The 13,995-nt window shown below is 36.0% G+C and overlaps 1 protein-coding gene across 3 annotated transcripts in view; it reads left to right on the top strand.

Moving 5' to 3' along the window:
- LOC148954085 (coatomer subunit gamma-2-like) overlaps window positions 1-13,995 on the top strand; it is a 66,453-nt gene that overhangs the window by 49,239 nt on the left and 3,219 nt on the right. For all 3 annotated transcript variants that reach the window (XM_089086911.1, XM_089086910.1, XM_089086912.1), the window contains exons 6-7: window positions 2,962-3,198; window positions 5,024-5,227. In XM_089086911.1, coding sequence (XP_088943037.1) covers window positions 2,962-3,198; window positions 5,024-5,227 — 441 coding nt within the window. The remainder of the gene's footprint in view (window positions 1-2,961; window positions 3,199-5,023; window positions 5,228-13,995) is intronic.

The raw sequence follows: 13,995 nt of genomic DNA on the forward strand, positions 1-13,995 counted from the left end.
TGTAGTGTGAAAGCCGCTTTTGTCCCAAACTTGCGTAATTTGAAAAAACAGTTCTACCTCATTTATAAGAAGTACTGTTGTTTCATTGTATTCTCCAATCTGCCTGTTATTATGCATTTGATTTTTAAATCATTGTTATTATTTTTGTTCCCTTTTCTCTTTTTATTTTTTTGTTTTTCTAAACTTTTCTTTTTTTCATCATCTTCGTTTATTGTGGCATTTGGTAACAGAAGGGGATTTTATATAAGTTCAAATCTGGTTTTCTCCCAATATCTGAGCTCTCCTTTGTTTGAAAAAAAAATGTTTATTTTTCTTAACATGTTAAGCATTTGTCTGCTTTTTCTTCCTTTTATTGAGTTGGATGTATTATGTTGTAATAAAAATTGAGGGATGAAAATAAAAATGGAATTAACATTGCCTTGTTAAATCAGTAATTTGGCCCTTCAAAAGCCAATCTTTACTAAATCTAGGATTTATAATCAATGTTGTTGATTGGCCACGAACTCAGTACGTTTTCAAAGATATTCCGTAAATTAAGGACCTACTTTATAAATGACAAAAAAAAAATCCTTTTTTTATAGACCAATTTGAGTAAATCTAAATGAGACAGTAAAAGGGTCTCCATACTAAATTACATAGAAAACATAAAGAAATTTTCTCTTTCGTTCTAAGTCAACTTTTCTATAGGTTATAGAATCAGCCTGGGACATCCTATGAGTAGCTTTCTGCTTGGTCACGCAGAATTAACAAGGTGCAAAGCCGTGTCTTAATACTTCTCCCACTAAATCCAGTGCACTGGATGCTGGTCGTGGGTGTAGGAATTTTGAGGGGAGTGAGTAGAATTTTGTGACTTTTTGGCTCGACTCTTTTGCTTAAATGTTTCTGTTAAAACTTCACTTCGAAGTGAAAGTTAAACGAATGTACACAAAAAAAAACAAAAAAAAAACAGGGGACTAAATTAAATATAAGACCAAGGAGAATTGCATCAGTGGAAGCTAAAAAAAGGATTATTTGGCAACAAAAACAATAAGTTGTTTTTTCTTAGTTTTAGATTTTATTTGATTTAGGTTTTATAGATTATTTTAGATATTATCCATGTTCTTAGCGTTGAAGATGCCTTGTTTTATACAGAATTCTCTTTCATTTATTTCTGACTGGTTTTTTGATTCAGTATCTTTTCTCCTCTTGTCAAGTTCGCTTCGAAATATTACATTTAGTTGTTTTTTTTCTGTTGTGTTTTTTTTATGAGCACTGAGGAAAATTTGGTGGAGGTCCTTATCGAAATATTGTCTTGTTTTTCGTCTTCATATTTTGCTACTGGCTGACAAAATCTTCGTTTTCTCACCTGTTTGATTTTATTTTTCATTTATTATACCCTTTCCTTTCTTGGTTTCATACGTCACGTATATCCAATGTGGTTTTAAGATTGTATTTTATTCTAATGGTAAGATGTGATTCTGGGTTTCTGCTTACCCAAAAGCTCTGTGCTTGGTCCTTATCTCAGGAAGGAAATATCTGCTTATGTGGGGAATACTGGTGCTGGAATCGACCTTTCATAAATTCGCATAACCAAAACCATTATAGTAAATTATGTCTCTTGAAGCGTAACATGAAATGTTTCGACGTTGAGAGACAGTTTTAACACAGTCGTCTTGAACGAGGCCTGTTAAGTGTTTTGGAGTCGAAGGGTTAGGAAAGATATAATTAGGTGGGGTAGAATCTGGTCATTTAAGTAGGAGGAATGGACCTAAAGATAGGTATTGGGACTTGATTAGGAAGCTCTTCAAGTCTTTTAGTTTGGGAAGATTTTAGTAGTAGAGTCTTTGCCTGGGCTTGGTGGATGCGGAAGGTTGCAATTTTAATAGACTGCTGTAATGTGTTCTGTGTAACAACCTATTGATAACCAGTTGGGTGATAATGACGGTAGTTGGTGTTACCTTAAAGTATGTTGAATACGACGAACAGAACATAAAGTATAATGAACATAGATAGTGGAAAAAACAAAACAAAAAATAGCAACAATACAAGCAGAAGTAAGGTTCAGCTTCATCAGATGACTTTAACATCAACAAAACAAAACACGATAATATCGTTGATGACGCTGTTGTAAATTTAATACTGGCAGGACTAATGCAGGAAACTAGGGTTCTAGGAGCGGTGCTATTGGTACCAAAGGAAAAAAGTTTCCTAATCTGTGGCTAGTTTTTAGAAAAGGATATAAAAAACAATGATATAATTTTGATAATTTTAAAAGCAAAAGAAGAGGTATCTACTATGGTAAAGTTAGAGGAAGTGTCAAAAATATTGGAAATAATTACTCTGTAGGTCTTTATAAATACTATGTAAATGAGTTTTTGAAATACAATGGAAATGAGTTAATAGATAACCCACTGAAAATATAGACATTTAGTGGAATTCTAAATATTTTCATATATCCAAGGTAATACTTAAAAAAAAGTCTTTTAACTAAAGCCTTTAATGAAGAGTGCACGTAGTAATATAAAGACATTTTTGTGATTTCGCTCTGAATCTTGCAAATATATTAGTTCCTGGCTGGGTCTCTACCCCCCCCTCTCTCTCTCTCTCTCTCTCTCTCTCTCTCTCTCTCTCTCTCTCTCTCTCTCTCTCTCTCTCTCTCTCTCTCTCTCTCTCTCTCTCTCTCTCTCTCTCTCTCTATGTTTTTTCCATGTGCTCAAGAAACTTTTTGTAAGAACAAATTGATATGATAAGATTTTCCACTGTTCTTGTTAGTTTCAGTGCTCGTTTTGTATGAGTTTTAAATGGTTAAAATCAGTTGATGGGGAAAAGGGCATTGATATTTAGACATATAGTACATTTTTGGGTTCACAGATCAAGATGAGATTACAAAAACGAATTAAAAAATGTCCTACAATCCTAGAGGAATCCCAGAGAAAATAAGTGCGCTGTCAACTGCTTGTATATTCTATTTTTCTTTTGAAGATTCGTATGGTTGCAAAGCTGATTCAAGATGGAGATGAATCAAAACATTTAATTGATTTCCTGCGAACTTGTACCCGTCACAAACACGACATTGTTGGGTATGAAGCTGCAGCTGCAATTGTAAATTTGAAGAATCAACCCTCGGATTCTCTCAAGGCAGCTGTTTCGGTTCTGCAGTTGTTTTTGGCTAACAGTAAGGCGGTTTTGAGATATGCAGCTGTTAGGACACTGAATATGGTGAGTTGCCTCATTCTCTTTCTTCTCTATCCTTAAACTAATTTTTTTCTTTTTTTTACATTTAGCCCTAAGCTGGAATGACACTTCTTGATAATTTCTATCCAAATGCCATTGCAAAATGTTTCTAGTTACGGGTTCATAGTTTTTGCTTTTGGCCGGGCTTAATCAAAGCTAAGCATTACGAACTAGATAAATACATAACTTATGTTTAAATACATAACTTTTTTGATTATGTAGAAGAATCACTATCCCAGACAGGAATATATCTGGAAGTCCAGGGAGGAAGGAATGAGCGTCTTCCTATCTTCTATAAATAGGTTGTTATATTTTATATAAAACAAATTTTTTTTGTATGTTTTCAAATTTTGGACTAGCTACTGGGCAAATTTGGAAAACAATTTTTGAACTAATTGTTTTTTTTTTCTAAATTAACATAATCTTAATGTTCTCAGTAAGTAGTAATTTTGTTGTTTTTTTTTCTTTTGAAAAATCTAAGAGGGCGAAAAGGTTCCCCTTATTGAAAACAAACTTGTGTTTTTCCCGTTTTTAACCAATTTCTGGATTTTAAACTAGTTTAAGGACTACAGTTTCTTGACTTGATTCTATGGAACTACTTGAGTGGTGTTTGTGATGCTATAGCTAATCCTTGGAATTGTTTTAAGATTTTTTTTATTCTAACGTAAATAAATTTTTCATTAACCAAATGTTTTGTATAGATTTCCATGATTCCGCCCCTTGAAGGGGAGAAGAATTATATTGGGGCAATTGGGGGATAGTAATACGGAAAATGTATTTTTATGCAAGAATTCTCTCATCATTCCGATACAATCCTGTGGGTCACTCTCAGGGATGAGAGTGGCTCACATGACCACTTACATAGCATTGTTCTTGCATGGCTTTACGTTTACAGAATTCCAAGGATTATTCAAAACGAAGGTCCGGGTTTAAATATATGCTACTGTATAATTTCTTGCAATTCCTTGCATTTTGGAGGGAAGACTGAATCGCCTAAATTCTTCCTATGCAGCGCTGTTGTATTTACTCTATTGAACGTTCAATAAAAATTCGTTAATATCCAAAATTTATCGGTATGTTTTTTTCTTTTTCTTTTTTGCCATAAAACTAGATACATTAAGGAGGGGACCAGAGGTGTCATTGACTGAAATGTTTGAGCCTAGACAAAATACTCTAGGGACGAGCTATTTGTTTAAAATCGTGTAAAAGGGGAGTCTTTCGGTAAGCAAGTAGTAAAGTAGTAAGTATGACGGCACTAGACCCTTAAGGTCCAAACCGGCGGTGCTGATCTCCGTTTCGTGGCCCTTCAGCCAGGAAGTGCAATGGGGGGCTGGGGGGCAGCCATCCTGCGCTTTCGCACACCCTTCCTGCTTACCTTCCCCAGATTTCTCCAGGTACCCATTTAGAGCTGGGTCGACTTGGCTAAGCTTACAGAGTCACGCCAGGGATCGAACCCGTGCCCCTTGGACAAAGAACTCTCAACCCAGCACACGTCCACTGCACGTCTTTCGGTAAGTTTTCGCAAAAATTGGTAAAATTGCAGTAATTCCCTATTAGCTAAGGCTTTGCTCCACAATTTTACAGTGTTTTATGCTTTGTGAAAGTCCAGGCCTTTTTGTTAAGGAGTATTTCTCATTCATATTTGGTGATGGGGGAGGTGAGGGGGGGTTAAAGCAATAAAAATATCAAAATACTACATTTTTATAGTATAGCTAGAATATGAACATACGTCTATTTATCTTCTCCGTCCCATTCTCTTCTTTCCTCTCGTATTCGGTTAACACGGAAACTGTATGATATGTATTTTTAGGTATCAATGATTCATCCTGACATAGTCATTCCTTGCAATCTCGATTTGGAGAATCTTTGCACCGATAGTAATCGTTTAGTGGCCACTCTGGCAAATACGACGCTGCTGAATACATGCAATGAGTCATCTGTAGATAGGCTTATGCGACAGATCTCAAATTTTGTCTCTGATATATCAGACGAATTGAAGATCGCAGTGGTACAGGTGAGTTAATTATTCTGGCCAGAGTTCTATTTTGATCTGGTAGGCAAATTCAATATTGCTCAGTAAGAAAGACTTTCTTTGGGTAATGGGGGGGGGGAGAGTAATGGAAAGTTTCTCGTCCGTAGGTGAGAAAGACTAATTTCGAAAATAGTTTATGGTTCAAAATAGTCCGTGTTCTATGCTGATTCAAATACTTATACCCATTGTCTTTGGAACTGTCCCCTAAAAGTTGATAACATTAGAGAATGTGCATGATTTTTTAAAAGATGTTATTTGTGAAAGGTCAGCGATTTTAACGAAACTAAACACAGAGGCACCGCATATGGGTAAAGGAGGGGGCTTTGTTTCAATTTTCACCACTCACTGATGAAAAAATTTCGCTTCGTGTAATCATGGCACAAACTACACTGATTCACGTTTCTTACTTATTCTTGCTAGAATCTTGATCTCAGTCAGTAGAGGAGCTGTCAAAAATGATTCACCAGTTCGTAAAATCCATTACTCCTCCCTCAAATTTATGTCTGTTTTGGATCAGAATTGAAAAATTCCTTTTTCGGCCTGCAAGATTGTGCTTACCAAGTAGCTATTTATCTCTTATGTACTACGTACAATTGGTATTCTTTTAAAGTGTTTTCCTTTTTAAGAAAACTTCAGAAAATATTTCTTTGAATGAAATATACCGGTCGGAATTGATAAAGCAGCCTCAGATGGCTGTCTTAAAAAATTAAAGATTAGCTAGGGTCACGCCTCTCACAAAATTTTTTACTTTATTTCCGTATTTTACGTCAAATTCATCAATTTGTTCTGCAAATAAACAGTGTAGCTAAGTCTGCTACAGAGGGAAATTATGGTTGTTGGAATTTTTGTAAATAAAACCCTGTCAAAATATAAACCCGGAAAGAACAACCAGTTGTAGATAATTTGGTATTACTTATTGGTACTTAGCATTTTATATCACTCTAAATTGCTACCCGTCCCGACATCTTTATTCTGTGTATTTATTTACCTTTCACCACATGAATGGTACAATTTTATTGTCAATGTTACATTTGGTTCGGATCTATAAAAATTACTTTAGGGTTTAGATGATGGGAAAATAAGTATGCTGGGTCTTATTCAAGAGCAGTTTCTCAACATTTCTGGGTAGGGATCTATAAGTGGAGACTCAGTGTATGCCAGTTTGTCCTAATTTTAGGAATGAATGGGATAAAAAAGGTGATGATTGTGGGCCATATGCATTGATGAAAGTAGCCCCGGCCACGTTGTGACAGAAACTGTCAATAAGCACTTTAGTGCATGAAGTGCCTGTTTTCTGGCAATAGCTGTGATGATATTAATGATTTATTAGTGACATAAATTATATTAATGAATAATGCTAATTATAATGACATTAATGAGTAGACCTTAAGGAAATTCAACTTAAACAGGGCATAGCTCCAGTATTTTTATTTGGGGGGGGGGGCAAGAGGGGTCCATATTCGGAGAGTCTAGAAGTATTGGCTAAATAATAATTTTTTCTCCAAATTATTGGGGGGCAACTGTCCCCCTTACCCCTCCAAAACGATGCCACTGAACTTAAGGAAACTTGAGAATTTGAACTTACTAAGTTGCCCTAAAGGGGACGACCATGATTTGACCTTATTTCGTTTGTCAAGATTTCTAGGTGTAAAGCCTAAACATTCGGACCTTTTTCTTAGTATAATTTATATAAATTTAGTGTAATATATAAATTGATTTCATTGGAGTTAGCACTGTACATGATTTTATCAAATGTCAAGCGGATCAACTTGTTTAAATGAAGGTTTAAAATAGATGGCTATATTAACCATATATTTTGTATAGATTATGTGGCTCTTTATAAACAAATGTGCCATCCCGCGGTATTACTGCCTCTGAAGCTGGAAAGCCTAATATATAGGTATTCAATAATTTTAAATCAATTGGCTATCTCAGATATTTAAAGTTCTGTATCCCTCAGTTTTTGTGCGAAGAATTGGCAGAAAATGCCTCTTTCTTGTGACAAAATTTTTTTGGCTACTTAAAAAGGGAACGAGCACTTTTAATTTGCGTACGAATGACCCCTGTCCTGATTTTCTAGAACCATTGATTCGTAGCTTTTGATAGGTAAATTTAAACTTAATGAATTTTATATATTTGAAATCAGCATTAAAAGTCAATTCTTTTGAAGCATTAATTATTATCGAGGATTCCCCATTTAAGATAAGATAAGATTTATTGCTGAAAAATGGCTATCACAAGCCCAAAAGGGCCGAATTCGCAGTTTAGCGTCAAATACAGCGAAGAAAGAACAACAAAAACAAACAATCAAACAACAACAGAAAATTATAAAAGGGTCCATGTCAAATACGTAAAAACGTTAAAAACAAAAACAAAGTACAAAGTAAACTCATAAAATTAGAAGGCCAATGTCAAGTCAGAAAAAATGCCCCAAAAAAAACAAAAAAAAAACTCTCAAAATTAACTAGGGGATAAATTATAATTAAAAGAAAAACAGAAGTTAGTTGGTCACTTAACGAACATAAATATAAAACCTCCAAATTTGCAAAATGGGCATTAAAATTAATAACTATGTGGTAAAGAGTGAGTGAGGGGGGGGGAGGCCGCGGAGAGTCAGTGGTTGAAAATGTCAACTCTGTAAGGGATAAAAGTTCTTCTATATCTTTCTGTGCAAACTCTTATTGGGGCGAGAAGGGGGATTTTTGTTGACACAGAACTCGGGAGGCGGGGTCGAAGGGGTGAATATTGACCAGGGAAAAGGGGAGTTGTTCGAGGGTTATGAAGAGCATTGTTAGGAAAACGCAAGGTAATTTTTGCTGTCCTTTCCTTAAGGGTGACAAGATTAGCTCTCCTAAGAAGCGAAACATAAGGTACTTTACCCTCATTGAAGATAATTCTTAGGCACCTTTTTTGTACTGCTTCTACTCTATTCGACAATTCAATGGAAATCCCAGGATGCCAAACAGGACAAGCTTACTCAAGGGTTGGGCGAACAAATGACAGTAAAATCCTTAAATAGTACAATTTAGGGAATTTAAATTTTTTAAGGTGTTTAAGAAGGTAAAATATGGCATTTATACATTTCAATAAGTCATTAATATGGGAATCCAATTTTAAGTCACTAGAGATGGAAACACCCAGCGATTTCATGGTGATTACGGAATTTTCAGGGGGGATTGCGCAAGAGAAAGAAGGAGGAGTCTTAGGGAAATTATTAATACGAACAGTTTGTTTGAAAGGGTTGACTTTCAAGTCATCAGTGAGAGCTTTGGCTGATATGGATTCTAACATGTACATTGGGTTGCTTTTGGAATTTTTGGAACATGTCTCTAAGACATTTAGATCATCAAAGAATTTCCATCTATCCGGGAAATAAACACCAAGGCTATTTATCATTGTAAGAAACAAAATTGGACCTAAGACGGTTCCTTGGGGCACACCCTTATAAATTGGGAGCGGATCAGAATATACATTCAGGTATTTCACGACTTGCGTTGGGTTAGAGAGGAAAGACGCAATTATTCTAATTAAATAAGGGTCAACTTGAAAGTAATTAGATAGCTTTTCTAATAGTATATTGTGGTTGATTAAATCAAAAGCTTTTTGCAAGTCAACAGCGATAACATTGAGCCAGGTATTGGGGTTTTCGAGTGTTTTACATATTGTGTCCATAAGGTGAACAATATAGTGGGTAGTAGATGTAGAGCGTAGGTTTCTGAATTATCTTTGGTCAACATTTGGGATTATCTTTACTTTCAACCACTCAGCTAAAAAGCTTTCATATAACTTCGAAAAAACTGGAGTAAGAGCAATGGGACGGACACCATTAAAATATTGATTATTATCTTTCTTTTTTACGGGAGTAATAAAACCTAATTTCCAACAATTTGGAAATTTACCAGTAGAGGTAATTTCATTAGAAAGTAAGGACAAAGGCTCTGAGAGATTGTCGGCAAAGGCTTTAATTAGTACAATCGGAATGTCTAATGGACATGTACTACACTTTTTAATGTTCTTAATTTTTGGCTCCACATCCGAGGGCGAAATAACGGGAAAATTGAGATATCACAAATCATAAGGAGTGTCAAAAGAAAGGGGAGGGAGGTTCTGAACTATGGAAGAAAAAAACCTGTTCAGATCATTGGCTGTAACTGAAGGGTCTTCTTGGAAATGGAAGTCTATATTCTTATGTGTTTTCCCACAAATTTTCTTTATTCTATTATACCATTGTTTTGGCTTTGTATAAAATAAATCCTGGACTTTGCATTTGTAATATGAAGAAGCAGATTTACGTATTTCTTTTTTTATATGTTTACCCAGTGATTTCGCTTCGGATGTTTTACCACTCTTTAGTAGATTCAATTTAATTCTAATTAGTTTTTTTCAATTGGCTATTAATGTATGGTTTGTCATTAGAACATGTTTTTACTTTTTTCACAGGGAAGGAATTTATGTATTTGTTTTAATCAGATTTTGGAATTCGGAAACTTTAAAATTAATGTCGTTTTTTCCTTTGAGGGCCAGCCAGTTTTCATTGGTAATCCAAGATCCAAATGTGTAAAGGCCATCATTGGAAATTGGGCGATAAGAGAACTTAGTAACAGGAAAAAGTATGATTAAAGATGGTGAGAGGCTTTATTAATAAACAAAATTGATAAATTTCTCCTAACGGGGGCAAGGGGGACAGGAAGGATCTAGAAAGCGTGCAAATTGGTGCAAATCAAATCAAGAGTAGAATTACCTTTTGCAGCTGGTATTTTCACTACTTGTTTTAAGTTAGGGAACTACAAAGGGGACTTAACTTTAGATCATTAGCATCACCTACTAAGAAAATACCGGCGTTCGGGAATTTGCATAGGACAAAGTCGGCACTACTATGCAGTTGTTGTTAGAATTACTGTCTTTGTGCAGTATTTTGATCAGGGGAATAATAGAAGCAGCAAAACACACTCAAATTAAAGGGGTGTGGTAAAACTTTGGGTCTTACACTTACTCAAATGATTTCATCGTAATCTGGAAGGTTAGGAGTACGAATCAATTTAGGAAGAAGATAATTATTTACAAATAATAGTATTCCACCTCCCTTTTTACCTAGGGGGTGATCATGGGGACGAAGTTTTATGAATTGGGAGTAGTTATTAATTTTCAATAAATCAGGGTTCTTTGCTTGGACCTCAGTTACGGCAATTACATCAATTTTGTGTACTTGACCGAGGGCCTCTAGCTCGATCAATTTGTCGAAATTCAGGCTTTCGGCGTTCGTAACAAGCAACTTTGGGAAAGTAAAACGGTTACTAAAGAGGGCAGTTTTTTGTTTGTTAATTGTAGGTGGCAGTGGGGGGTGGGAGGACCGTGGATCTGGGAGAGGAAGGAGAGGCATCTTTTTCGGGATGAAGGCTGGGATTCGTTTGAGAAGCAGGATTAAAAGGCAGGGCTGGACCCGGCTTGAGAGAAAAGGAGGACAGCGGACAAATTATGGGGATATTATTAAGTAGTGATTTGGGGGGACATAAGTTAGAACTAAAACACAGGTTTACACTAGAGTCACGTAATTCGATGCTTCCATAACCCGAATGGATGGAAGAAGGGTCTTCTTTTTGGTGATAGAATACGGTGGGGGTCTTAAAGTCCCCGGAATAAGCTGGTGGTGGTGCTTCAATGGACACTGGTGTGTTACATGACAGGCTCGGTGACTCTCGTTTTTTGACAGAGTTTTATTGGCACCGTTGGAAGGGGGAGAATTTGTTTTCGTTGAGCTGAACTGCTTGTAGTATCTCACTGACCTTTGATGTAATGGTGGGAAGGCTTGATGTAAATCGTTTTTTGACAGGTCCAAACTGATAAGAGAAGGACGTGGAGGGGGTGCTGACTTTGGGTTTAAATTTTTTTTTCCACACTATTTAAGGGCTTTTTAAAAGATTTGTATCCATATTTCAAGTAGATTTGACTGCATTCACCAAAGCAAAGCCCACTTCTAAAACCTTCACACACCCTGAAAAGCAATAGTTTGCACCCAGGGACGCAAAATTAATTCTTCAAATAATAATTCTTGCAAAAGTTAAGGTATTTGCACGACTCTTCCTTCTTGCAGACCCCTCTCCAGGCATATTTGCATATACTTTTATTAGCATTAACTTGTTTCCTGGATAGTTCATCACTAGTATTGAACTCACACCTAGTTTTACATGCATAATTAGGGTCAATTTCAGAATGAACTTGACCTTGAACACTTGTGCCTGAGAGGGGATTAAAAGCAAGACAGTTTAATCCTTTAAACACATAAACTTGTCTTTATATCTTAGTTGAAACAGAAATCACTAAATTAGTATCTATAATTTTGTCGTTGACCTTGTCTTCTGTTAAATTTTGATTTTTGATGATGTTATCAGGAGTGACATTAGCATCAAGAAGTCTTGTTTTAATATTGGTTTTAACAGAAATTGGTGATTTCTCCTTTTCTTGGATAGGAAAAGACTAGGGGTTACCAACTGTAACACTTTTTGAAGTGGTTAGGGTGGACATTTCTATAATAACATTTTCAAATTCACTCATCAATAATAATAACCGCTGCATTGGAGGGAGAAGGTATCTTGTTTTAGGTGCAGCAGGGACATTGTTTAACAAGTTGGACTGGCAGGAAGCACAGGTCTTGAATTCTGTAGCCTGGTCAGGGGTTTGGCAACTGAAAACAGTTGTTTTTGAAACGAAATTTGTTTGGCAGGACACATCGGACGTGGTTGAGGGGGGACTGTCCTGGGGCATGGAACTGGTTTGGCAAGGAATTGATTTGAGAGACGAAAAGGGTGATGACCTCACTTCCTTCGAAATGTTGAATAGGTCACTTCCCGATGGGTGGCGTGGAGGTGTCTTAAGGGTAGACGGGGTCTTGGTGAAATAACGCAAAGAGTCATCAAAGGGTTCTACCTTGTCATTAGTATCTTCTTTTGTAGTACAATCTAGGCAAAGCCAATGATTTGACCACTTAGAACGTTCTATACCGGAGCTATGTTCATGGAAGTAAAACTCACAGCTACTGCACTAAATAGAGTTAACAGTAACTCTTAATCTGCGTTCCTGGCATACTCTCTTTGCCATTTTTTGAACTGGAATAGGTTTTGATATATTATCGCTGATTAAAGATGAGTTAGCTAGGGTCACTGAATTAATTCATGTTCAAAGCTCTTAATTAATTCTGTCCAAAGCGAGTGAATCCAAATAGGTGTTTCCACTCTGAAGACTAAATGTTAGCCCCCGTTGTTCCTCTTTTAGTTCGTTAGAACGAACTGTCTGGTACTTCCTCCATTTACTTTGATTTTGAGAGCAAAAAGCCCCCGTAATAGTTTTGAACGTTTTTATTGAATTTTCACACCGACCAGTGTCTAGGGCATTATACGGGTTCAAAGAACGATGTTTGACATTCATACTAGGTAGGAATTTTTTTATTCGTTCCAAGCGATAAGCAGGATCAGAGCCATTAATCATCGACTCGGACAATGCGGAAGACCCTAATAGGATCAATTCCACGCTTGAAACCGAAACAACAGTATTGCCCAGGAAACTGGCGAGGGGGAATCTTAAAGATAAATCTCAAATAAAAGAGTTATCTAAGTAGTTTATGTGCCGCAATAATTTTTTTTTATACAAAAATAGGGGAAAACTGAATGAAATAAAAAACATTTTTGTTTCGAATAGTAATTATCTGGAGTGGAGTCCTGTGACTTACTCAGGGCTATTATTGATGGAGATTGTGTTTGAATTTAATTTCCCATGGAATTGGTTAAATGGACCTTTCTCTCTTTTTTTGCGTGTTTCTCTTTCGTTATTGGGGTATTCATTTATTTTGGACGTCTAAAGTTTAAATAACGTTTAAATAAGCGCTTCCACAATAAAGAACTAGGATGAAGATATTTTGGCTCCGGATGGCTGACAACGGATGTATTTTTCCGAGGGGGGGGGGCTGAAGTTTAAATGAAAGGTGTTAAGTACTCGTATAACATAACTACTGCACTAGAATTGGGCCTAAGATTTACCACTACTCGGAATTTAACTAATGAGAGGGGACTCGAATAGTTTGTCTGAATTGCCCCCCCCCCTTTCGAAGTAATTTATTCCTTATCTTCATTGTCTCGGGACGACAAAATAGAAACACGACGAATCAAAGGAAATCTCTTATGGTGCTATGAGTATTTTTACTGAAGCATATGATAGGTTGCTTTTTTGTCGGAAATCATTTAATTGTGCATATTTTCAGTCATTGTTTAGTATTATGACTATTTAAGTATTCTTTTATTTGATTTAATATTTTGTTTTGCTTTGCAAATAAATTTGAAGACATTTTTTTTTTTTTTGAATATGACAAATTAATGCAATGCAAAACCAGTATTTCTAGTGAATTTCGCAAGACTTTACATTGTCACAATTTACAAATAAACATAATATTCTGCTTTAAAGACAAAACTTAGAAAGAGTCAACTAGGGTTGGTGAGGAGGAGTAAGGAGTAATGAGGAAAGGGGAGTAAACACCATTATCAGCAATGGGGCAAAAAATACAAATTAGTTTGTGACCGCTCAGATAAGAGTTTTAGCCTTATAGTCATAGTGGATGTATGACTAAATGCATCTCCTCGCTCTTTCACCTTCCAAAAGGATAGAGAGATTGTGTCTTATAGGCTTTGATCCCTTCTTCTATAAAAAATTGTGCAACAAATACACCTGCGTAAGAGGTCAAATTGTTTGGACCTCTGTAAACA

This window comes from Artemia sp. Qi Xiang Cuo, chromosome 3 (assembly GCF_049724085.1).
Source record: "Artemia sp. Qi Xiang Cuo chromosome 3, ASM4972408v1, whole genome shotgun sequence".
Taxonomy (NCBI): Eukaryota; Metazoa; Arthropoda; class Branchiopoda; order Anostraca; family Artemiidae; genus Artemia; species Artemia sp. Qi Xiang Cuo.